This window comes from Ceratocystis lukuohia, assembly GCF_044167205.1.
Source record: "Ceratocystis lukuohia strain C4212 chromosome Unknown Supercontig3_pilon, whole genome shotgun sequence".
Taxonomy (NCBI): Eukaryota; Fungi; Ascomycota; class Sordariomycetes; order Microascales; family Ceratocystidaceae; genus Ceratocystis; species Ceratocystis lukuohia.
The window spans coordinates 506,010-530,966 of NW_027263522.1; the positions used below are offsets into that span (position 1 = coordinate 506,010).

Sequence of the window (24,957 nt, forward strand, 5' to 3'; positions counted from 1 at the left end):
ATGGGAAAGAAAAAAAGACCTGTCTCACCTGAGACCAATGAACCGATAAACGAATCAACGGAGCGCCGAGAGAAACAGAGCGCCGGCGAGTTCTGCTTTGCCACGATAAAAATGAACAAAAAAGGCCGAAAATTCTAGCATCCAATGGCCTTAGCCCCAGATATATTGTTTAACCGGGATTTAGCCGCACGCCAAAAATTCAGCCCACCTTAGTGCTACGGCAAAACATCCGCCAACCTTGCAAGCCAGGGCAATTTTCATGATCCAAAGCCAGCGCAAGCTTTGAACTTGTCCAAGTTGCTTGTGTTGTCGCTCATTGCTTCCCAGTCCGTCTCATTCCGGTCCAAAGAAGCAAAGGAGAGGCTAATATTCCCATTGATTCATTTACCAGTTTGAGTCTGCTTGGTTGCTCTCTTTCTATCTACTTCTCCCCCTCACCTACGACGACCTTCCACATTAAGCCCTCAATGAGCGCCCTCTTTTGCAGTCGGCTACTGGCACGGCCAATGGCCAGCCTTCAGCGGTCAATTCAACCTTCGCTGGCTCTTCGTCTAGCCGTGGCCCCATCTGCGTCTCTTGTGATAAACCGGCCCTTTTCATACTCCATTCCGCGCACCGACGACGAAACTCAAAAGCCTACAGAGTCGCCTGCCACCACCACTATTACGGCCTCCGACGATGCTGCTACGAAATCCTCTGGATCTTCCAGCTCTACTGATACACCACCAAAAACAGCCCCTGCCACCGAGGCCCCTACATCTACGTCAACCTCGTCGACCTCGTCAGCCCTTTCATCCCCGTTAGCCCACCTATACCCGAGCCCGAAAGACAACAATGACTTCCCACCCTCGACAGCAAGCGAAATGCGGAAGCTCAGCCACACACTATTTGCCGGTGTCGCCAAGGCCAACAGTACGCACGTCCAAGATGCCGACACACCCTTGACCGACGCCAAGGCTGGCGAGGACGACACACTCGAACCGTTCCACTTCCACGTCTACTCCCACAAGCACAATACACACATTACGGTTACACGGCCTAACCGCAACCCCATCATCTCCATGAGCTGTGGCAACATTGGCATCCGCAAGTCGCGCCGCAAGAACTACGATGCCGCCTACCAGCTGACGGCCTACGTACTCGAGCGTCTGTATCATGAAGGCTGGCAGGAGAAGATCAAAAATCTCGAGGTTGTACTTAAGGGCTTCGGTGCTGGCAGAGAGGCGGCGACCAAAGTGCTACTTGGACAGGAGGGGAAGCTTCTGGCAGACAAGATTATCAGAGTGTCGGATGCTACCAAGATCAAGTTTGGTGGAACGCGCAGCAAAAACCCCCGTCGCATCTAAGCCAAGCAGGGATAGAAGGGGCAAGGGGGGGGTTGGGAAAAGCCGTTAGGTTTAGAGGTGGCCGCCATGCCGTGGCTGCCATTGTATTTTCAGCAATGCTTGGCTGTGGCTGTGGTTACAGCAGCTAGTTGTTCTAAACGGGATGCTTCTATAAATTGCTACGGCTAATATGTCACGAGCAAGATGGGCTTCTCGACATGTACCATTATTGTACTATGTATAGGGGTGTCTTGATTATTCCAGCACCGCAATAGAAGAAAAGATGAGTTGAAAGATTGAAATTCCTGATCGAGATATTGTGTCCTATGACTAGCGAGTGTAGCTCATGGATTGAGAAGGCCAGCTGGGCCTTTCCTGATATGTATGAAAGACTGTGTGCTATCTGTTATCTGTTATGTTTCCTGTGATTGCGTGTGCGTGCGTTCAAGTACAAGGGAGTACTGCGAGCATCGGATATATGTGCATGTTGTTTCTGGTGTGGCAACAATAGAACTCCACGTTGTTGCACACTAAGCGCCTAGCGCAAGATGAAAAAGAGCCAAAACGAAAGAACGAAAAAGAAATCCCCCCCCGAAAAATAAAACGAAAGAATGAAAGACGCCAAGACCGAATTATCCCACTCCAAACTCCAGCAAGGAAAGAAAAGAGAAACGCAAAAAAAGAACAAGAAAAGGAAAGAAAGACCAACACCAGCCACACCAGTATTTTGTTTCTTCAGAAGGAAGCCTGAGGGCCAGCAACAGTCGTGATTTCAACGCCGGGTAGACGGCACGAGCATACGCGAACTCTCATCGGCATATTCGTCATCTCCCATGACCGATTCAGCTGTTGCGGTGTCATGTTCGTGACTAGAGGGGTCGTCATATTCTTCCTCTCCTTCTATCTCGTGCTCCAGCGAAACAGCCTCGTCTGAGTCAAAGTCTGGGTTCTCCAGCCACTCACGGGGCACTAGACATGGGAAAGTCAGTCCGACACTTGCGGCACGATTTAGCCAAGCAGGGCCTGGGCTGCCAGTGAGCTTTTCCACCAGATAGGCCGTAAAATGGTTGCAGTTCTTCGTAAGAATGTTGTAGCTAGGGCCTAGAAACTTATGCGAGGCTTCTTTCAGAACGGTGTCGATTTCAGCGGCAGAGGCCAGAGTAAAGCCATGCAGAATCTCACAGCGAAAGGTTCCGCCGGGCGGAAGGGTCTTGGGGTGTGTCCAGTAAACGCCGGTCATAGCGCGCTTCTGATGGCCTCCATAGGCGTATTCGCGGCCATTAATTACGACGCCGGAGTGAAGCATAGAAGTTCCAAATGTCCACAAGACAGAGGAAAGGCGGCCGGGCTAGAAGAGATGGGAGGTGCAAATGTTAGCCATGGACATGATACAAGCGTTTAAGTGGCCGTCGACGTCATTGGTTTGACTGCGCTTGAAGGGCATCATCTAATTTGGTGTCCGTTGGCTTGGCTTGGCTTGGCTTGGCTTAGCTTGGCAGCATAGACAATCCAAGGCAAGACAATTGGATGACCGGAGGTGGTAAAAGAACTCACAGGGAGCAAATCATAGACGTGGATGGTGATTTCGGTTTTCTGCAGCGAGAGTGTTGAGCGATGCGACATCATAGAGCGCCGTGGGCCTTGTTGCGATGCCATTTTTGTGTGGATGTGTATGTAAGTGTGTAATTGAGAAGGGATAGAGAGAGAGGCAAGAGATGGAAAAAGAGAGAGGGAGAGCGAGCTAGCTAGCTGCAGAAATGAGAAGCGGGCTAGCAATGAGGCGTAAGATATGTAGAAGATTTGAAAGAAAGCAACAGTTAATAAGAAATGCGGCGGCGAAATCGAGAGCCAAAAAAGTTGCGAGAGAAAAAAATAAAAATAAAATAAAATAAAAAGACGCAACAATATTGGTTTAGCCGATTCAAAGAGCCCTGCGCTTTCTCGCTTTCTCAAGAGCTTGACAACGCACAAAGTTCCGTCACAACAATAAATTGTCCGCAATTTTGGTCGCCTACAGATACATAAAACATGGAAGAGGAAAGTCTGCTGATCTTCTAACACTAAAAGCTCGACCAAGTCTGAGGCGATTTGAAGAGGAGAGAGAGCGACGCAATTGACCAAGATGCTAAGGATAAGCAATACGTAAGATGGAGATTAAGGTCTCTAGGGTTGGCAAGCAAGGGCGACTAGGGTTGTCTCTTGTGCTATTACTTGATCAATACTTCTGTTTTACATGCGATACGCACATCCAACCGATCCCACTTCTCCTTCATTCCACCTCAGCTTCAAGTCTAGTTGTTGTTTCTTGTTTGTTTCTTGCGCAAAGCAAACTCCCTTGGCCTTGCTCTGCGCTTCGCTTATCTCTCCGTCTTCCATACATTCGTTGCTTTGGCCTCTGACAGTAATAAAATGCCCCACATAATATTTTGATACCACGTGCCACATCACGTGCATCCACAAGGCGGGGCTTTTTTTTTTTTCTTTCCAGATATGCCCCACCTCAGTATCCGCCAAGCTAATAGAGCTTCAAAATTTCTTCGTCTTCTCTTCATTTGTCCCCCCCCCCCGCCGTCGCAATTGTTTTTTCTTTTCTCTATTTCATCTGCAGATTCTTTCCCTTTCTCTTCCTCTTCTTCTTCCTCTTCTTTTTTCCCCCCTCGGCAGGACTTTGTTGTTTTTTGTCGATAGCGCAAGTGGCTTGCTTTCCTTGAGCTCGCTTCTGCTTGATATACCTATTTGGAGACTCCTTCCCTCAGTTCTAGGATCTCTTGCTCTTCCTCTCCCTCTCCGTTTTTTCCCCTTTTCTTTGTTGGAGTTTTGGCTTGGTCGGGAAATTTGACCCAGCTTCAACTTCAGCTTAGCTTCCAAAATCACACCCTCACTCACCTCCGCGTGTTTCTCCTCTCCGCTTGTCTGGCGAGTCGCAGCCCGTTCTGCGTCCTTTTCAGCTTGCTCATTCATCGTCTGTTCTGTTCGCACATACGCTAAGCGTGGTAACGCCAAGAAAATGGCTCCCAAGAAGCCCGTCGTCGAGGAGAAGATCCTGTTGGGTCGTCCTGGCAACAACCTTAAGTCTGGTATCGTACGTCTTGCTGGTATTCCTTGTCCCGCTAAACAGTTGCTAACAATATCTCGTAGGTTGGTCTCGCCAATGTCGGAAAGTCCACCCTGTTCCAGGCTATTACCAAGTCCAACCTTGGAAACCCGGCTGTACGGTCCCCTACTTGCCCCTTCACCATCCCATAGGGCGCGATGGGCTAACATACCGCCGCGCAGAACTTCCCTTATGCCACTATTGAGCCCGAAGAGGCTCGTGTCATCGTTCCTGATGAGCGCTATGATTGGCTGTGCGACAAGTACAAGCCCAAGTCGCGCGTCCCTGCTAACTTGACCCTCTATGATATTGCCGGACTGACCCGTGGTGCCTCCACTGGTGCCGGTCTCGGCAACTCTTTCCTGTCTCATATTCGTGCTGTTGATGCCATCTTCCAGGTCGTCAGATGTTTTGACGACGCCGAGATCATCCACGTCGAGGGTGATGTCAATCCCATTCGTGATCTTGAGATTATCTCCGACGAACTCCGTTTGAAAGATATCGAGTTCGTCGAGAAGGCCCTGGAGAATCAGAAGAAGAAGACCCGGGTTGGCGGTCAATCTCTGGAGCAGAAGAAGGCCAAACAGGAGCAGGACACTATCGAGAAGATCCTCAAGCACCTAGTTGATGGCAACGAGATCCGCAAGGGCACCTGGGGCCCCAAGGAGGTAAGCACTATCACAATGTCTAACAAGGCTTCCTTATCTCCTATTTCCTTTGCTCCCTCCCCCTACCCTACCCCTGGCGCTGATGAGGAAAGGCCAAAAGGCCCTATATAAACCCAGCTCTTCGAATGCAATTGCAATCATGAGACGAACCTATGCTCTGAGCCCCCTTCCATAAATTCCGACGTTAATTTCGGGTCCCCTACCTTTTTGACTGCTGCCTTGGCATACCTGTCAATGCATTAGCAACTAACAAGGAATACAGATCGAAGTTATCAACCCCCTCATGCTTCTCACTGCTAAGCCCGTCGTCTACTTGGTCAACTTGTCTGAGCGTGATTACATCCGCAAGAAGAACAAGCACCTGCCCAAGATCGCTGAGTGGCTCAAGGCCAATGCCCCTGGTGACCCCATTATCCCTATCTCTGTGTCCTTTGAGGAGCGTCTCACCCGCTACGAGACCGAAGAGGAGTCTCTGGCCGAGCAGAAGGCTGTTGGTGCCGAGTCAGCGCTGCCTAAGCTGATTGTTCTCATGCGCAAGGCCCTGAACCTGGGATCGTTCTTCACTGTCGGTCCCGACGAGGTTCGCCAGTGGACTGTCCGTAATGGCATCAAGGCGCCTCAGGCTGCCGGCGTCATTCACACTGATTTTGAAAAGACCTTTATTCAGGCCATCGTCTTTAACTTCACCGTGCTCAAGGAGTACGGCGACGAAGCCGAAGTCCGTGCCAAGGGCAAGGTCATGACCAAGGGCAAGGATTATGTTGTTGAGGATGGTGACATTGTGCTGTTCAAAGCTGGTGCTGCCAAGGGCTAAACCTTACCTTGTCTAAAAATGAAGAAATAAAAAACAAGATGATACCAACAAGGGAACGTTGACACAAGAAACAAATGCAAACTTCCATTAAAATGTCTGAGTATAATGAGATGAATAAACTTGAGTTGAATATTACAATGATACAAACGAGTGCTGCATCCCTCCTGCAGCTATCATCTAACTATGAGATATCTAATAAGAAAAATCTCGACCAAAAACAGCAACCCTAAGGTTAGCTAGAAGGTAACAAAACTGACTGTGTTGGTGGTCAAAACCATCATTAGCAACTACTCTTTTCGAGCCCACTTTTGACAAACAACGGCTCAACTTTAAAAACTTTCCGATATCCACTTTTAACAACCTCAACAGCCTCCATACTTGACACCACGCTTGCCAAGTTCTTTGCGACCAACAGGATCCTCGGGCAGGACCCAGCCACGGGCACGCTTAGCCTCCCGCTTTTCAGCCAGCTGCGGCGGGGGCATCCACGAGTCACGGGCCAATGCTTTGCGCCGTGTGCCCTCGGCTGGGGCACCAATGTCGCTCTTCCAGTGCGCATGGCCTGGCATTGGCTCGTCACCTGCGAGCATGCACAAACCCCAGAGCGCAAGGCAGGCTGAGAGTTTGTCTGTGTCCACGCTTGCTCCCGAAGCAGAAGCAGATGTGGATGCAGATGCCGATGCGGCAGTATCGTTATTGACAGTCTTTCCATCGGCAGTTTTAGGCCGGTTCTGCGATGCAGCAGCGTTGAGCGGCACGCTGACGACTTCGAGAAATCCGAAGTTTGGGGTCGTCTCAGGACCATTGCGCACAACGACCAGCTCAATCTCAGTAATGATAAAACCATAGCGCGTGCCATGTTCACGCATGGCATGGTGCAGCGCTGCCAGGCCCCGCAGGTACTCAACTCGCTTGATGTTGCCGTCAACACGCTGGGCGGTATTGAAGCGGTCAAAAGCGCGTACGAGCCCAATTACTCGCGCACGCGGCTTGCCACCAAAGAGCTGCTCGGGCGAAGGCGGGCCGTGTATGGCGCTAGCGGTGTAGACGAGCTCGTTGGGCGACATGTTAGCGCTCGGTCGCGAGGGGGCACTGAGCTTAAGCGGGTTGGAGGACGAGAGGGCAAGTGCCGCATTGAGCTTGGGCAGGTAGGTGTTGGCATAAATAGCATGCAGTGAAGGCTCAGACTCGGGGTGGCGCGTGGCGGAGGACGGTGTGGGAAGGAGGGACTGTGCGATGGGGTAGTTGAGCACGGTGTCGGCACCGGGGAGGCTGCGGATGGTGCTTGCAGTGAAGTCAGTCCATGGGCGGATCTGACGGACATCCCACCAAAAGTGCTTAGTGTGCGGGTCACGCAAGGGGAAGGAAAGAGTGCGCACAAGCGAGGCAGCAGGGTTAGGTGCAGTAAGATAGGAGGAGAGAGTCGTAGTAGGGGGCGAAACAGAGGGGATGGAGTAGTCTGGTGAATGACCGCGAGTCGACGGCTCAGAAGTCGTGGTGCACCCGCCATGTAGTGAGTATGACTGTGCCGAGGGGAACTTGTACTCAGACATGGATGGAAAGCCCAGAGACCGGCTCTGAAAAGCAATCGGATCGATGCCGAGATCAAGGTCCTGAGTGTCGTCTGCCGTCAGCATAGACAGGTCGGTGGACAGGTCAGGAGTGACAATGATGGGGGCGACCACGGAAGCAGTTGTGCCCATTGCCGCCATATCAGTATGGCCAACGGTCAGGTCGATCGTAGCCGATCCCGCGGCACTGTTTAGTGCATTCTCCATATAGCCCAACTGACTAGTAGAAAAGACTCTAGGCGGGGGGTGGAAGTCTTTCTTACATATCTGCGCTTTTGCACTCCAGGAAATGGCATTGACTGGGCACGTTGTTGGCCGTGGCTTGACAGGCTTCTACTGGAAGAAGGTAGGTTGATACCCAAGTCCATGTCCATACCTAGATCGAGGTCTAAGTCTAGTGGCCGCTCTTGGTCTTGGCTGCGTATTTTAGGCAGTAGAAGCGGGCCGTGCTGGTGAGTAGCAGGTGCCTCCTGGCGGGACGACTGCCGTAGGTTCTGCTTCTTTACAACGGGACTGACACTGTTTAGGGCCGTGGCTACACATGAGTCCTCGGTGGAAGCGATAGCGCTGTAGTTGGACACGGCCGATGCTATGGAGTATGTGGAGCAGTGAGAGTTGGAGCGGGCATGGCGACTAGGGAAATCAAAGAGGGGCGTCTCAAGATATGAGTTAGAGGTGAGGGGCAAGGGCATGGATGTGGATGTGGAGGGGGTAGAGAAAGAATTGCTCAAGAAATCTTGAGGGGCTATGTCGTAGAACGACATATCAAACAGGCTATAAGAGAGTCAGTGCTGAAGACAGGCAAAGGGGCAAAGGGCCAACCTACGGTGACATGGTAGACATGGTGAACAATAGATAAATTAGAGGAGACCAGCTCCGAGCGAGTATGTTAGACAGAAACGTAAGAGACGAAATGCAAGCTTGCGAAAGCTGAAGTGGTACAGAGAAGTACAATGTAGTATAAAGAGAGCCAATAGATGATAAGATATACAGAAAGAATTAGAGGTATGCAGGTATAGAAAAGCTTCTAACGATGAAAGAAGAACAAGTAGGACTGAGAAGCAAAAATTAAGGACGAAGAGATACAGACAACAATAGAGACGAGGATAGGAAGAGAACGGGGAGAGGCCTCTCTTCTTATTCTTTTTTTTTCTCGTTCATTCTTCTCCATTCCCTATGGCTCTATCCTCCAGCCCATCCAAGACCGCCTTCTCCAGACCCTGTCGAGAGGAAAAAAAAAAAAAAAAAAAAGAAAAAACATCAAAAGACAGCTAGTGACGTTGAAATCCTTGTTCTACAGCTCTTAAGCCCACCCCGAGGGGTGTGCGTACGAGACCCGCTGATGCAATACTCCGAGTATTATATCTACAGTGCAAATAGTGGCCAACTCTTGGTGTTTTCAGCGCCCATCTAGCCTACAGAGCCCGAACAGCACTGGACTGGGGCCGGGGGTTTGCAGCTATTATTAAACCAGCAATCCAGCCAGGCGATGCCCCACCACACATGGCGGCTATTGCCATTAACGCGGTCGCTTTTCAGTCCTGATTGGCTGCTTGAAAACACGTTAATTAATTAACCCTAGGAAGACCCTAGTCCTTCAACCAACGACGGCGGCTCGCCCCTTGTAGAGAGACTCATGGTGTATCTATTTTGAGAGAACTCGGAGTTTTTTGTTAAAGTTGGAAGATTATGGCATCTGTCACGTCGCAGGCCTCCTATATGCACCACCTTCTGGCGCCGACTTCCGAAGTTAGTAATGAGCATAGTAGAAAGCGGGCGAGTGGGGGAGCAGCTGAGGGCTGCGGCCATTGTGGTTAACCGTGTCAGGTGGAAGGCTAACAGCAGCAGTATTTCAGGGGGCGTAGGAGTCCTAGGTCTTGAGGGCAGGCCCAGAACAAGGTCTTTTGCTTTCCCAAAGTCTATGGGCGATCATCCGTCCAAGAGTCATTGTGGCAACACTATCTAGGAGACTCATGGCGGCCGGCGGCCGACTTCTTGCTTGATCATGGGATATATCGTACGTGCATCCATCGCTCCATTCATTTTGTCCCCGGCGGCCTTTCCTGCCAGCCAACACTTGGTCTTTTTGGGGGCACAGCGGGATGACTTGATCAGTCAGGTATTGGTAAGGAAGGAAACAGGAAGGTCGAAAGAGAGCTGTCCCACGCCGTGTCTTTATTTCGCCGTTGTACTGCCGCGCTCTCGCGTGCCAAACGGACTTGTACTATGCGAACTTTGCTGCCTACTACTCCAACGCTCATGGATGTGGTGCTTGCAGCACAGGTGTGCTTTCTAGAGCTGGGGAGTCCAGGACGGTCTTTTTGCCAGATTTCCAGTGTGCATTATCGCCGCCGTCTCCGCTGTCTCGATTCAACACGCTTTGCGATATTAGTACCAGCCCCAGAGCCCATAGAAGGGTGTCTCTATCCCCCAGTCTACTCACCTCAAAGTTCCAATAATAGAAGCCCAAACAAAACAAATAAAATGCCTCTCAGCAACACCGAGTCTACTACTGTGGTGATCATCTTCAGCCCCTCTTCGGATAGAATTTAGCCGCCCATAGTGCAACTTTGCCTTCAAGGAAAGCAAAAAAGCAGAAGGAGGCCAAGGCAAGTAAAAAGGCTGTGCAGGTGCAGCGCTTAATCCTCTACACACAAATGAAACAATAGCAGGCAGGCGTTGCTTGTCAAAGACCCTAAGAGTGCCAGTATAACCCTAACAAGCAAGCATGTCTTCGGGAAGGCCTCAGACTAGAGGGGGTGAACACATAACTGCATAGTGCAAAAACATGAAACAAAGCTAGCTAACAGAGAACAAAGAACAATAGGGAAGATGAAACGAACAACAGCACAGCCTAGGGGACATTTAGCGGAAAAAAAAAGCGGTGGGAAAAGAGATCCTTAGGCCGATAGTCGCCTCCAAGCGTCTGTAAGTACTCCATGGGCAAGAATACTACACAGAGATACAACCTAGTGCAAATCTCCTCCCCCCCCGGGCTGATCCGTCCCATATAGTACGTGCTGTCTGGCAAGAAGGCGGGCATTGGGCTTTGTGCAGTTGGATAGGGAACAGGGAGGCTAGGAAACCTTTTCTTGCAGAAGCTGAAACAATAAGCAAAGACGAGGAAGAAGAAAGAGTCGTTCGGTGTACAGACACGTGGAAAGGATTGTGTTTCATGTTGTGCTGGAGGAGGGGCTTTTGTTTCTCTGCTGTGAACTGTCGACTACTTTATATAATCCCAGCGTTGCCTTATTTCTCAATATATGCACACTCCCTGCCCGTGACTCACGAATATACATGCATATACATAACCTACCTGCATGCATGCATGCAGTCATATGCACATAGACATACTAATCAATATAGTGAGGCAGCTAAAGCAACATGGGCAATGTAAATGACACTTGTTGATGCCTTGGGGCTAGGTAGAACCAGCAAAGCCAGGCTAGAAATGCAGCTTTGTCTCGTTTTTCTGCCCTTTTCTCTCTCTTTTCCTCCTAGGCGTAGCTGCTTTCGTAGAGATGCTTCATGCTTTGTTGTTTCAGGAAAATCCACTGGATGAGAGAGAGCAAGCTGCCTAGCTGTGCTGCAATGCGTTGCCTCTTCGCTTCTCCTCCGTGTCTATGTCTATTATTCCCAGCCCCCCCCCCTTCCTCATTACCCACTGCCTGGTCTATGTCTGGCTTAGCCATGATGACGATGACCCGAATTCATGCCCAAGATCTGCCGGCCCAAACAGTCCGTCTTCCTCTTCACTGCCACCGTGGTCTCGGCCCATGATCTCGTCTTCCCTATTCCTGCCATCCACACCCCCTCTCTCAGCCCTTTCTCTATGGCTACTGCCCATAGGATCGTTGCTTCTAGCCTGGAATTGGCCGCCTCCACTGTCCTCTTCTCCTCTTGCCCCAGCAGCCACCTCGCGAGGTGCCATGCGGATCTTTCTTATTGACCGCGCTAGCATATTCATGCGCTCGCGTTCTTGCAGCACCACGGCGCTCGCATAGTCGCGCATCGCCTTCTTTACCATGCGCGCGTGAAGTTCCTGCCACCCCGCCAGCTCACCTGCCACAACCTGCTGGCAATGACGAAGCTCTCGGCCTAGGTCTAGCAGCTCGTCGCGTGACTTGTGTGCCTTGGCCTCCCGCTCGTCGTTTTCGCGTTGCCACGACTCGTCTAGGATGCCAAGCGGCCAGCGTGTTGCCTTGCCAATGGAATTGTAGTTGCGCTCCATTGCTCGCTGTGCCGTGCGAATGCGATTGACTAGCGTAGGCGGCCGATCGAGAGCCCGAAGGAGTGCATCTATTGTGTTCTGAAGCGCTATGAATGTTGAATGCAGCGTAAGGCTGGCGTTCCCTTCTAGTGGCGACATGGCTTTGACATAGAACTCAAAGGCAGTCTGATGCGAGTCGGGCAGCCACTGTACTGTCTTGAGTGCCTGCTGAAAAAGAATCGTGGAATCGCAGATATCTTGACTCTGTAGTTAGCACTGGAAGTTGGCAAGCGTAAAAAGCAAAGCAACTCTAATTTATTGCATATTCACTTACCAGCTGCTGCTACCACCACACCGGTGATTCTCCGTGTGACGCTCCGTGTCCGATGGTTTATGCTTCGGATAGACTCCCTTGCAAAGTCGACGAAGGACTCTACTTCACGGACATCCTCAATCGGCTCCATCTCGTCCCTAATACGCTCAACCAAAGTTGCAGCTTTGAGCTCGGATCTGATCTTCATCTGGTCAAGCTTTAGTTCCGGCACAAGAAAGAATTCCCACAGCATCTCATGCGTCGAGAATGTTGGGTGGTGCAGCATGACTTGCAAGAACCAGTTGGCCCGTGTCTGAATGTCGTGCAGAACTGCACGCGATGGCTTTGAGTGCATCTGGAACGGCGATCTAGGTGCTCCCACTGATGGCATCCATGACGATGGGTTCTCTAGCGCCAATAGCTTCTCCAAAGTCTCAAAGTCAGACAAGGACCGCCTGCACGTTGTGACGGTGTATGTCTTGCCTTCCGATCCCGCAGCCGCAGCATCCTGTGCTGGTGCCGCCGACTTTAGCACTAGTCTGATTGTAGCATCTTCTACGAAAAATCCCCGCACAACACCCGTCAATCGCATGTCCGGTCCGGGCTGCATAGAAAAGAGGGTGAGATCGTCTAGCCGGTTGCGTACTTCATCGTCCTTGGCGAGCTCCACTGCCGTCATGCCGCGAAGCTCGCGCGCCGTCACATCGACACGGGGTTCGGCATATAGCACGCGGATGGTTTCATATCTCCCGTACTTGCTTGCCACCATTAGCGGCGTAAAGGCACGGTCGTTTATTGCGTTGACATCGACATCGCACTGTGCTAGAATCCGGCTAGTCATCTGTGCGTCGTTGACGATATGTAATAGTGTGTTTCCACGGTTGTCTGTGTGATCCTCGATATAAAGTGGCATGCCGTCACCCTGGTACTCCTGTGCCGCATTAAGTCCAGCAGCTACCATATTACGATAGCCCGCCTGGTCGTACGACCTGCACAGTGTGAATAGTGGTGTCTGCCCTTTCAAGTCCTTTTGTTGCCACGGAACCAGTGGCGCCATTCGATTTATGTGCAACGGCGCATGAATGAGATAGTGGCCAAAACTACGACCACGGATATCCTGGAGAGCACAATACTGGAGGATGGCGGTATTATCAGCATTCACCAGCATGTAATCCAGTAGGATATCAATAGTGTCTGTATTTCCAAGCTGTATGGCCGCGCTGAGGAGAGTGGTGTTCTCGATGTCCATGTCCGCGAGAACGATCTCAGGCGGGAAGTATTCGGAGAGAGATAGCAGATATCGAAGAATCTCGGACTGGGATTTCTGAACTGCCATCATTAATATTGACTGGCCTAGAGAATCGTGTGTCTGTGATATGCGCTCAACAGAGATGTCCCCTTCTAAAGCACTAGTGATCGAAGCTCCGCCTCCAGCACTAGCCATAGAGTGATAGGAAAACTCGGACTCGCTCGACACGCTGCGGATATCCATGACAACTCTTTTGGCCTTCTTGGGTGCATCAGTCTGGTTTTCGTGAAAAGGTTGTTCAATCACATCGTCTTTGTGGTCGCTGTCATTGTCTCCGTCCCGCCCTTCTATTCCATCTCCCTGACTAGACGTATCGGACTCGTTGTCGTGTAAGAATTGGATTCCTGCACGAAACGGAAAGACATGGCCAAGATTAGATCCATTAGAGAAGCTATCATGTGCTGAGTGGCCTGTCACAGATGCATCGTTAGTTAAGCAGCCTTGTCGAGATATCCCGTGGACTGCGGCGCCATGGGATAATGACTGTCTCCGGCTTGCTATGAGCTCATGGTATATACCATTGGTGGCATTCGATAGGGGATATGGATGGGATGAGGGTTCCATAAAGCTGCGGACAGTGTCGCCGTCCCCCAAGACAACAGCTTCCCATAGAGCCTTGTTCCGTTGGCTAGCCCGCCTTAATCCCGATGAGTCAATGGACAAATAGGCCAACACTGCTTCGAAAGTACTGAGGGCATAACCCATTTCACCAGTGTCCATATCTTCAAGATATATGAAATTCCGGATATACACCAGACGGGCTTGTAGATTCTTGACTTGCGCGCGGATGACCACGAACAGGAGCAGCGAGACTAAAGTGTCAGCGTTGATAGTCATTATTGGCTTCTCATCTTGATTCTTCCCATTGCCCGTGCCGCTTGATTGCGTCAAGTCAGTTGTTAGCTTCATAGTGGAAAGAAGTAAGCCAAGCATTTCTTGTGGCGACATTGCTGACGATATCTTGCGGAACTCCTGCACTGCTTGGCCGAGTTGCATGACAAGCTCGTGTTTGCCCTTTGCTCCCCCACAAATAGAGATTCCTAGTTGCGATACATCAATATGGCCCATTTGCCGAATCTTGGCCTCTAGAACTTTGTCATATGGCCGTTTTATAGCACACAGCCGCGGGAAGATAATGTGGTGCATGTTTTCCGTAATGTAGCGCTCAATGAGCTTGTCAACATCGCTTAGCACGACGGTGGTTGTATTTTGGACCATGGCTAAGGTTTGTTTGTCAACTGTTTGGAAGATCTCGATGGCGGTCGAGATGGCAGTCTCAAGCGATGCTCGCATCAAATCTTCATCGTCCTCGGCGTAATAGTCTTCAGTTACCGGCAATGCAGTGTCTGTTGAGCTGCGCACATGGCCATTTGCCCTGGGCGGTGTTGAATGTGTCGAGGTCACGTTACTCTTGCCCTTTTTTGATGTGCTGCTATTACTTTTTGTCGAGGCGTTGCTATTTGCGCGGGCGCGTTTAATGGCTTGAACAAATTCGCTTTCTGGCTCAGGATCAGGAATAACATCAGAAGACGGCGGCGGAGGAAGCGGTTTCTCAAAGACATTGCGGAATTCATTGGACAGTCGCTCCAGCCCTGGCTGCATGTGCTTAGCAATGGCTGGGAAATGGGTTAAAAGCTCGTGAAATAACTTGATCTGCTTTTTTTTGCGCGCAAAGTTGACTGCAGACGGCGACAAAGAGGACACAGACTTGGCGTTAGGGTCAAGGCCATTCTCAGAAGCTGCTATTGATGCCGTAAGGGCGCGAGCTGCGGCGCTTCGTTGTCGTGGGTTTAGTTTCCAGCCCATGCCTTCGTGGAAGACGGCGGGATGTATAGGGTTTTCTTGCCAGATGCCAAGTAGCGGTTGTGAGATGTAGTAGATGAGCCATTGCCGAGACTCGAATGTGTCGGCATACCAAAGGGTGTCGTGGAGGATCTGGGCCTGGCTGGCTGACTTGAAGCCTGTGACAAGATGGATAAGAAGTCAGCTACTTGGCCCAAAAAAAAAACAAAAATACCGCCGCATGGAAGGAGAAAGCACAGTGGCAGACCTTTATTTGTGTAAACAAACCCCTCGCGGATTATGAGACTACGATTGTTTAGTGTGGGATACGACCGCGGCTTGCCACGCGACTCTCGGATATTTTGCTGCACTGCGTCTTTTGTGTCTTTACCGCCGAGATTGACGCCGCCAGTCTGTATGCGCATTACATGACTGGCGAGAAAATCTTCGGATGTAATGAAGTCCGGAGTAGAGGAGTTGGATGCTATTTCACGGTAAGTGAGGAGATAGTCGGTAGTTGGAACAAGCAGTATGTATGCGTTTGGATCGGAACATTGCGACGGGAGACTGCTCTTGAAGAAAGCAGCGATGAACGGGTTCAGTGGTTGCATGATTCGGGCAATGAATGGGGCGAGGCGGAATTAGCGACCTGGCCTTGTGAGCGCCTTAGTAGGCTCCTGGCTCCTGATATGGGTGTGACCTCGTGAGAGGAAAGCGGTGAAAAAGTATGACGAGAGACACTGCGAGATGGAGATCGAAAGCGAGGCCAAAACTAGCTGCGGCTGGGTTTAGGCCTGAGTCGAGGGAGGAAGAGAGGGGAGGGGTTCCAAAGAAGGGTTTGGCGGGTGGTCGCAAAGGCAGGGAGGGTATCGCGGGCGACGGGGGATCATCAGAAGGGTACGGAGTGACAGGACAAGACGAAAATGGTGAGGAAAACGAAGATCGCTGAGTCTATGAATGAGTTAGAGTCGTCTGTATATGTGGTATTCTAGAGCGAGTCGCGTGTTTGTTGTGTCAAAGAACAAAGACTTGAAACGCACAGCAAGGCACAGCATGCATAAAGACAGACATCAAGACGAGCTGAGCTAAGCTACATGGACGGCAAAACGACTCATCTTACAGCTCAAAGAAGCGAAGCGGCAAGACAGAGAAGCACAACAGAGATGAAGTCATACATACAAAGGTCAGTCGGTAGCAGCAATAACAGGGAAGCAAAGCGGGAGACTGTTGACATAGAGCTTGTCGTCATGGGCAAAACGTCATAGTAGAAGCAAATATAACAGAAGCATTGTCTGAGTGCGCTGTGGGAAGGGGGGAATTTCGTGGGGGGGCCAGCACCTGATTGCTTGGCCCTGCTTCTAGTGTTGATGTTACAAGGCTGAAAATATTGGGACAAAAGAAGGTCAGGGCTAAGTGAGAGCCCATATAATAGAAGAACGTTAAATGCAGCTTTTTTTTTGAGGCTGTTTGTGAGTCTACAAGATCAACCATCTTAGGTAGTTGCCTATGATCAACTGATCTTTAGCAAACAAGCTACCTTGAGTTCCTTATCACTTTATCGTAGCAGTTTCATTGGTGGCGATTGGCAAGGTTTCCACTTATTCCGGGGGCCTAGCATAGGCGTAGGGGTGGTTTATGATTTATCAACAACTTGTATCTATTCAAGTATATGCGTTGCATATATGTACATGAGTGAATCTCTCGTGACTGCCCTCCCTCGTGCACCCTCGTGTATCTGCTTTGCGGCTCTTCTATTGGACGATGCACGGGTTTCCCTTTCCCTTTGTTGAAAGTTGTTTCGCAGCGCCACCCGCTAATTCTTTCCTTCATTAGACAATCTTCTCTGGGACTGGTGGAGGCGATGTTGCGCGCTCAGAGGCAACGCTCCCCGGGGCTATCTGGACGCTTCCCCCATGGGTGCTAGCAGTAGTGCTGGGGTCGTGCTCGCTATACTCGGGCGGGGGTTCTCTGAGTGCCTCCTTTGACGCTTTCTTACTTCCACGACGTCCAAGTCTGAGCCCTGACATGGCGCCCTGAGCAAGAGCTCCAACGCGACGCTGGAAATTATGTACGGCTACAGGGAGAAAAGCAGTTGAAGATGGCGGAGGGTCATTCGTCCTGTCCCCATCCTTAATGGCGGCGGCTCCATTAGCTCTACGCTTTCGATGGCGGATGAAGAGGCACAGCCCAACAGCCAGCAGAGCCACTAGGACAAGGGCGATGACTATGCCTGCAATCGCACCAGAGCTCAGGTCGGAGTCAGAATCGAAGTCATCACGCCAGTGAAAGTCATCGTCGCGATCATCGCCGAAGTCGCTATCGTTGTCATCGTCGTCGTCGTCGTCACGGCGACGCATGAGTTGATAGAAGAGACCAAGGGTAGGCGGCATGGCTGAATGTGTAAAGAGTGCAGTTGCGAATAAAAGTTTGAGCTAAGCGCAAGTGAAAATAGAGGTGGATGAAAAGCGAGAGTTGACGCGGAAAACTGATGGGGGACTGCCGAAATAAAAAGGCGGCTGGACCAAAGATAAGGGACAGTGCAAGACACCAGGGAACAAGAGAGACAAGAGTTGGGTACAAAGGGAACATGGAAAGAGTGGCATGGCAAGGGGCTAGGGCATGGCAAGAGACACCAAAAGGGCCAAGACAAGCAGCAAAAGACTGGGCACTTTCGGATAGAGCCAGACCGTGTGCTACTATTGTCTGTATACATACGAATGGGCACCATGTTCCACACAGCTCAGCTCCGGCGGGCTTCCCTGGTACGCCGAACAGCCTAACGCGTAAGACTACAGTGCACATCACAGATAATCGTACAGATAGGATTTACATAGTTGCGTATAAGTAATCTACACTAGCAACACTGTTGCCTACTTCTACTAATAGAGACAGTCTGGTTCAGTCAGCAGAGAGTGCATGCATATAGTGCTACATTGTCACTACATAGCACAGCTAATTCTACGGCAAATCACTACTTAATAGAAGCACGGCACAGCGCAGCACATTGCTGCGCAGCACAGCCAGGCCAATCCAATACGGGTACACGCGTGTTGCAGCGGCGACAGAGGGGTGGTGCAGGGCGGGGCTAGCTGGGTGTAAGATGCAGTTGAAGACGACGAGGTCAGTAAATCGATATATCCAGCGGTGGCATCTAGGGTTGTTGGCTGTTAACCCTAGTAGCAATTGCCACACTACCGACCGCTCTAGTCCGCTATTGCGGCCGAGATTTTCAGAAAGCAACACCCACTTCATCCATCTGTTAGTAAGCCACCCCTCACCCTCTTTTGACACCCCTTGACGTTCCAGAAGCGGTCGGTCGCTCTGACTCATTTAATACAGACGCAAGTGAAGAGCAAAAGGAACGTGGACAAGGCCTGCATGGACACCAAGCTTGCATGCGTGCAGAAAGCAAGGGCCCATGACGTCAATTCCAGGTGACAGAGGAGATAGGTATAGATAGGCGTAGTGAGAGAGGCTGCATCGCTATGTTGATTTGCAACGGCCCTTTTGCTTGCGAAGAGGCTATACTGCGGGTTATTTATTACGGGTTACGAGGTCAGCGCAACAGCAACAGCAACAACAGCGGGGGAACAACAGCAACAACAACAGCAATGACAACAACAACGACGGCAATGGCAATGGCAATCACAGCCATGTCCACAACTACTCAGCTATCTAGCTCGCACATCATCCGTATTGTGACTAGCCAAGTTTCTGCCGGCCCCAACTGTGTCTACGACAGTCAAATCAAGCAAACTATTCTCCCAGGCTTGTAGTCATCACCAAACGACGCATATACAAAGTACATTGTATTAGCACAGCACAGCAAAGAAAAACACAGCAAAGCACAACGCGGCACAGCATAGCCAATGCGTCTTCTCTCCAACATTGGAAGCAGAGGCCTGCATCACTTATTGGTTCAACTCGAGTAGGGCTGCAACATAAGCTCCGTAAGGAACATAAGGCATATAAGGCACAACTCCAGGTTCCTTGTTCTCCATGCATATTGATGCTTTGTGCCTACAGCCCGTATCCATACCCTGATCCCGAGCCTGATAGGTGCTGCGGCTCCTGCTACTGTTTCTGACAACTGCCCAACCCGAAAATTAGCGTACTAGCTGTCTTGCTGGTGGTAAGTCCACCCCAAGACTTGCTGTCGCCCTCTCTCTCTATCTTTTCCTTTATCCTTCTCATCGTCCTGATCTGCCAGTTTTCGGCTTGAACCCCCCTCCAAACCCCTCAACATCAACTGCACTGCCCTTCTTATTCTTGCTACACACAAATCTAGTATACAATGGGCGGGAACGCCTTTTCCGACCTGTGGACCCCCCGCATGCCAACCAGCGTGTACCACCACGTCCGCTCCAAGCTTCACACCCAACTCTGCTCCCTCTTTCAAACCGTCGAGACACCCATTAATGGACCGGGAAAGACCGACTTTGGCGACATCGACATCTTCGTCGCAAGCCCGCAGGAGCCCACACTTAGCATCACAGCGCTGTTCAAACTTATTGAGAGAACTCTACAGCCCGTTGCTACCAACATAGTTCTGCCCAATCGCTCAATCAACCTAGCCATCCCATGGCCAGACGCCTTTCCAGCGCCGGAAAAACCTCCCGCTACTGCACCAGGCACAGCGTCCGTCCTAGAGCTTACTTCCGCCACAACCTCCACTCCAGGGCATGCAGAGGCTTCTGTCTTTATCCAGGTCGACATCCACATCTACGAATCACCCGAAAGCTGGAAATGGGCTATCTTCCGTCATTCCCACGGCGACTTTTGGAATATGGTTAAGTATATGGTGCGCCCGTTCGGCCTGGCCGCCGGAGATAAAGCGTTGTACCTTCGCATCACCGAGATTGAAAAGATCAGCAAAAAACGCAGCCGTATCTTCCTCTCTGATGAACCCGACGCTGTGCTAGATTTCCTAGGCTTAGAAAGAAAGGGTTCATTTTGGGAAGGCCCGGCCGAGTCAGAGGAGGCACTATTCGAGTACGTGGCCACGAGCCCATTGTTCTACGTCAGTCCGCAGCCAAGTCCACTAAACGACTCGGACTACCCGAGCAGCGCCGAGAGGAGGAAAACTCAAAAGCGGCCGTGCTTCAACAGATGGATAAACGAATTCATCCCGCGATGCCGCGAGCAGGGTCGTTTCAGTGTCCCCCGCATGACTAAAGAGAAGCTCCAAGAACAACTATATGGCAGGTTAGGCGACGACCTGCGTAAGGAATACACTACAACCAGAGATAATGTCCTGGAGCAAAATGCCGCGCACAACTGGGCCAAGAAGATCCGCGAATTCTTCAAGGAGCAGAACCTGCCATCATCAATGATATATGGCTCGCTAGTCAAAGCCTTCAGGAATATTTTGCTGCACAATGACCCAACTTTCGAATGCGCTGGAGCTGTACTCCCCACTGAGCTCAAGAGCCCCAAATGGGAATGGGACGAAGATATGGTCCGTGCATTTCTGCAGAGACACCAAGACGGTGTGCTGCGCGAGATTCAGCGAGTCCAGGCCTTGAAAAAAGTTGCAGCCCTGGGCAAAGCTGAGGCGCTGAAGAGAGCGACGGAGCAAAAGACCCAAGCCGAAGCCAGGGCCGGAAGATCCGCAGGGGGGAGCTCTAGAGAAGAAATCAAGTAGACAATACCCGATGCAGATAGATGTCATAATAAAGTTGATGAGCAAATTCCAGCGTAATGCTGCCAACCCGACCTTGTAGCTTCATCTTGATCTTTTTTAAGCTTCTTCTATAATCCATGTGCAATCCTTGGTACGTACTTTGTCCATACACATCACATACAAACCAATGCGCCTTTCCAGCCACCTAGTCTCGTTCCCTCATCAGCCCCCTTCCCTTCATAATCCCGACCAACCCTCGACGCCTCTAGTTAGTGGAGAGATTCCACAACCCATCACCCAGGTAATGCGCCTCTTCGACAACAGGCCCCTTGCCCTTTTCCTTAACCTCTTTTGTGCCCGCAACCAGCACACCGACAGCACACGCTGTATCCTTGCCTTCAGCCATAATGATCACTGGCTCGCCCTTCTCCAGCTCGCGCGACCACCGGCCATCCTCTGCTCTCTCAGGGCCATCAATCGGATCCGGAAGTCGTCCGCCAGCACTGGTCAGACCAGGGGCCATCAGCGTTGCGCCCGACAGGACGAAACGGATAGCACCACGATCTATACGCAGCGAAGGGAAGGCATGAGGGAAACGATGCACAAGTCGCAGATGCGGCAGCAGCACCGCAGGACCCGGCATGTCGGGCTGGAAGAAAAGTGGCTCGCCGTCGAGGACATACAACACAACTCGGTCGGGCAGCTTGATGCTCTCCAGGGCGCCCTTTTTCGGCATGATGGCATCGCCGTGCGGCGCCAACAACGGATACGTGGACAAGAGCGACTGGCGGAGGCCGCGCTGGACGGAGGATTTGAGCTTTTGCTTCGGTGCTGGGGGGATCCTGAACGGGGGAGGGAGTCGCGGTGGTTAGCAGGGAACTCTATAGTAGAAGATCGGCAATCTAGGAGGGAGAGGAGGGAATATTAAAACGGCGAAGCATCAAGGGGGAGAAATGACTATACTCTTTCTTAAACATTATGGCGGATAAATCAAGGCAGGGGAATGAACAGGCGATAATAACAGAAGCAAGGGCAGGTTGTTAGAGCGATACTCCAGCAAGGCTGAGAAAAATAAAAGGCTAGGAAGCTAAAGGGGCGCCGAAACGGTAGAGAGTGACGTCGGCAGAAAAAAAATCAGCCCCGCGTTGGCTCTTAATTGGGAAGGCGGGGTCCTTTTTTTTCGTTGGGCAAGAACAAACAGAGCTAAGCTTCATCCTTTTAGAGGAGCTTAGGCAACAGGGGGGGATGCTATGCTACAAGTTATATTATAGTACGGCACAAGTTTTAAGCAAAAGAACAAAAAGCAGACATGTCTTGGATGCAACACGAAAAGAGACTCTATATATACATAGACACGGATAGTATTAGGGTACGACTAAGTATATATCAAATAGCCAGCCATTACTACTCTTCAGCCAAAGTATACATTGCGCACGGTGCCATCGCCATCCAGTAACACATTCAAACGGTTCTCGTCGGTGTCGCGCGTCACATTCTGGCCTGGCTGGATGATACGGTGCACCTCAGGCAGGTCCTCGACGGCAAAAGTCTATTTTAAAGTAGTTATTAGTAGCTGCACTAGCATAGTAGAGAAGGAGGCTATGAGAAATCAAGGAGCGCCCGTGTCCGAACTCACCAGCTCGTCCGTCTTGCCATCTGTGTTGAGCGTCTTTCCCATCAACTGCTTCTCCCATGAGCTCTGAGATTTCGCATTGCTGCTCTGGGCGTCGACGTTTTGAAGTCCGGGAACAATAAGAGGCATTTTGAGAAATATTCAGGTAGCCTTGTGTTGTCGATAGAGAAGTCTTATTCTTAAAAGGTAGTTGTTTTTGTAGCTTCGAGGCTGATCAAGATGTGTGGTGTGAACTGCTAGAAAGCAAAAGTCTCTAGTAGAAAGAATCAAGAGGATATGAAAAGGAGGAAAAGAAAAGGTTAAACTTTCTAGTTCCATCACCTGCGCTTTATGTCTTTGGTATCAGAACTACTGCTTCTGGAAAGCCGAAGAATGACGTTTCGCTCACGTGTTTTCCCTTTGCAACGCCACTTACAAGCGGCCTGCGACAGTTCCAGGGTTAGGGTTACAGACACCATCCCCTCGGGCCGTTTGACAAGAACAAAATAATAATACATTCTAGAAATCCAGGAACCCAATAAAAACGCCTATAAGGAAAACCCCGAATGCTCGTAGTGCCCCAACATGTTCCCAGACGTTTGGGGAGCTCATGGACAGTTCGAAAAAAAAAAACCCTCAGAAAGCCAAGAGAACATCTTCATCACAAGTCAGTACCCAAACAAAGTCTCAACTTTACATACGGCTCTTCTCGCCGTTGATATTCCCTTGCATCTACATTAGCCAACAATTCGTCTCGTCCACTTCGTATACCGGTCATCAGCCACTAACACCTTCATTGATGGTGCCGGAATGGTAATTACAATTTCATACAACTTCGAGCTCTGACGCGCTGGAAGAATGAGCGACCCCACAAGATTCCAGTCAGGTTGAGGCCGCCGGAGAGCATCTGCCTTCACTGTCCGGCCATCGCCCAATATGTCCCACTCACAATCGGCACCAAAATCGCGCCATGTATTAAATGCAAAGTCCTCACGGGTCCGCGCATCAAACGACAGCATGATGTTACGCGGATCATCAACATGGTCCGCTAGCTGGAGGCGTGTCCGCACAAAGTTTTCGTCGAAGTTGATTGCCATGTTTATTGCTGCCGCCACGCCCGCCAGTGTCGTCATGTCGCCGGCTGCAGCTGCAAGATCACACACCGGAACTTTTGTCCGTGCGAGCATCACGGCATTGCCCGTGTATCCGTGATGTGTGTCTCGGAACGTACGGTATGCCCAGTTAACGGGGTTTATTAAGGCGCCGGAACCAGCATCGTCATTCTGATCGCTGGATATGGGCTGCTCGATATGACTTTCGCCTATACGCCTCGCGTTGGCTGTATGTACCCATGTCAGAGCCGCAAGAGCAACATAAGCTGACGGAAAAGCAGAGCCTGCAGCAGCGGCTGCTGCTGTCGCAGTGTTTGCATTGGGATTTAATTGGCTACGTATAGCAGTTCGCAACCTGTCGATGCTGTCTTTGTGGAAGACAAACGTACGTCCAGTTTTTGGGTATTCATCGGGTGATATCCCCCCAGGGCCCACGATTGAATTGTTGGGGCCAAGTTGTTTGGGTTCATAAACATATTCTGGACATGCTTTGAAGAGGCTTTCTGCAGAGAGAGTATAGTCGCAAGGGTCGTTGAAACCAGTGAATGACAAGTCGCGGTCTTGAATAGTTGTAGGAATTGGTAGAGAAGAGCGAGATTGTTGTGCAAAATCTTCTATAAACTTGCCCATGGCATCGCCGTCGCCAAACGTATGGTGGAAAAATATGGACAAGACAAGCCCGCCATTCACAAAAAAAGCACGGATCACTATGGCTGGCACGCCGTCTCCCTCGCCAAAATAGTCACGTAAGGTGCCGTCGATACAGTAGCGCGGATGTACGGTTGCATGTGCAGGAAAGCCGTCTTGACGGAACTGCTCATAGGTCATGCCAAAGCTCTTACTTTCATCATGTACCTCTAGTGGTATTGTATACTCGGCAGCCTCATGCATGTAAGCCCATCCAAGCCGTGGACCGAGAAACAGTCGGCCAGCATAGTATGGTTTCGCTTGGGCCAGCAAAGATAGTGTGGTTTTAAGCTGGCGTGCGATTGCTTCACGTGGTGTTGACGAACGAAGATCAAAGCAAATGGCTAGCCGTACATGAGCACGACTTGCTGCCTGGTCCCATGCTGAGAGACGGTAGGGTTTGTCTGAGGACGGCATAGCCGGCGGGAAGAGGAAGGGGCCAGGGGAGCAAAAGCAAAGGAAGAAAAGAAAAAAAAAAAAGGTTAGCTAGAGAAGAAGGGAGGGAGGACAGCGGACAGTAAGTCAGATAGACAAGCCAGGAAGCAATATGAAAGAGATGCTAAGTAGTTCTTGCTTTTCAGGGAGGAAGGACCCTCTGTGAGTTTATAATTCGAAGGCGAAAGACAAGGAGAGGAGAGACACGACTGATATAGAAGACGAAGACTTCCAAGACTCGGAGAACAAGACACACAGACATTACGGATACTACCATATCCTCCCCGATACCGACAGCTGATTTCTTTTCCTTTTTTTACAGGAGCTTCGGCTTGATCTTCCAAGGGAGGTATTTGGAAGCAGGAGTCAGGTTCTGCGTGTGTCTCTCCCCCCTCGCCGGGG

At 50.7% G+C, this 24,957-nt stretch overlaps 10 protein-coding genes across 10 annotated transcripts; 3 read left to right on the forward strand and 7 right to left on the reverse strand.

Annotated features, from left to right (window-relative positions):
* Positions 1–467: 467 nt before the first annotated feature.
* HOO65_030139 (mitochondrial 37S ribosomal protein uS11m) lies at positions 468–1,346 on the forward strand (the record flags this gene model as incomplete). The annotated part of the gene is made up of 1 exon (XM_071000327.1): positions 468–1,346. The coding sequence occupies one exon, from the start codon at positions 468–470 to the stop codon at positions 1,344–1,346; it is 879 nt and encodes a 292-aa protein (XP_070859818.1).
* A 751-nt stretch (positions 1,347–2,097) lies between these two features.
* HOO65_030140 (UPF0326 protein hag1) lies at positions 2,098–2,981 on the reverse strand (the record flags this gene model as incomplete). The annotated part of the gene is made up of 2 exons (XM_071002336.1): positions 2,098–2,673; positions 2,880–2,981. The coding sequence occupies 2 exons, from the start codon at positions 2,979–2,981 to the stop codon at positions 2,098–2,100; spliced, it is 678 nt and encodes a 225-aa protein (XP_070859819.1).
* Positions 2,982–4,332: 1,351 nt separating this feature from the next.
* Positions 4,333–5,901, forward strand: HOO65_030141 (Obg-like ATPase 1; the record flags this gene model as incomplete). Its single annotated transcript, XM_071002135.1, has 4 exons — positions 4,333–4,407; positions 4,464–4,535; positions 4,602–5,087; positions 5,350–5,901. The coding sequence occupies 4 exons, from the start codon at positions 4,333–4,335 to the stop codon at positions 5,899–5,901; spliced, it is 1,185 nt and encodes a 394-aa protein (XP_070859820.1).
* Positions 5,902–6,263: 362 nt separating this feature from the next.
* HOO65_030142 (putative sialidase-like protein) lies at positions 6,264–8,315 on the reverse strand (the record flags this gene model as incomplete). The annotated part of the gene is made up of 3 exons (XM_071002003.1): positions 6,264–7,771; positions 7,849–8,246; positions 8,299–8,315. 3 exons carry the CDS (start codon positions 8,313–8,315, stop codon positions 6,264–6,266), a joined length of 1,923 nt encoding a protein of 640 aa, XP_070859821.1.
* Positions 8,316–11,145: 2,830 nt separating this feature from the next.
* Positions 11,146–15,697, reverse strand: HOO65_030143 (UPF0507 protein; the record flags this gene model as incomplete). The annotated part of the gene is made up of 3 exons (XM_071001774.1): positions 11,146–11,939; positions 12,017–15,265; positions 15,322–15,697. 3 exons carry the CDS (start codon positions 15,695–15,697, stop codon positions 11,146–11,148), a joined length of 4,419 nt encoding a protein of 1,472 aa, XP_070859822.1.
* A 1,218-nt stretch (positions 15,698–16,915) lies between these two features.
* HOO65_030144 (uncharacterized protein) lies at positions 16,916–17,476 on the reverse strand (the record flags this gene model as incomplete). The annotated part of the gene is made up of 1 exon (XM_071000328.1): positions 16,916–17,476. The coding sequence occupies one exon, from the start codon at positions 17,474–17,476 to the stop codon at positions 16,916–16,918; it is 561 nt and encodes a 186-aa protein (XP_070859823.1).
* A 1,904-nt stretch (positions 17,477–19,380) lies between these two features.
* HOO65_030145 (uncharacterized protein) lies at positions 19,381–20,730 on the forward strand (the record flags this gene model as incomplete). Its single annotated transcript, XM_071000329.1, has 1 exon — positions 19,381–20,730. The coding sequence occupies one exon, from the start codon at positions 19,381–19,383 to the stop codon at positions 20,728–20,730; it is 1,350 nt and encodes a 449-aa protein (XP_070859824.1).
* Positions 20,731–20,974: 244 nt separating this feature from the next.
* Positions 20,975–21,445, reverse strand: HOO65_030146 (Translation machinery-associated protein 20; the record flags this gene model as incomplete). The annotated part of the gene is made up of 1 exon (XM_071000330.1): positions 20,975–21,445. The coding sequence occupies one exon, from the start codon at positions 21,443–21,445 to the stop codon at positions 20,975–20,977; it is 471 nt and encodes a 156-aa protein (XP_070859825.1).
* A 675-nt stretch (positions 21,446–22,120) lies between these two features.
* HOO65_030147 (Translation machinery-associated protein 20) lies at positions 22,121–22,471 on the reverse strand (the record flags this gene model as incomplete). The annotated part of the gene is made up of 2 exons (XM_071002438.1): positions 22,121–22,258; positions 22,346–22,471. 2 exons carry the CDS (start codon positions 22,469–22,471, stop codon positions 22,121–22,123), a joined length of 264 nt encoding a protein of 87 aa, XP_070859826.1.
* Positions 22,472–23,058: 587 nt separating this feature from the next.
* HOO65_030148 (anthranilate n-hydroxycinnamoyl/benzoyltransferase) lies at positions 23,059–24,537 on the reverse strand (the record flags this gene model as incomplete). The annotated part of the gene is made up of 1 exon (XM_071000331.1): positions 23,059–24,537. The coding sequence occupies one exon, from the start codon at positions 24,535–24,537 to the stop codon at positions 23,059–23,061; it is 1,479 nt and encodes a 492-aa protein (XP_070859827.1).
* Positions 24,538–24,957: the final 420 nt, after the last annotated feature.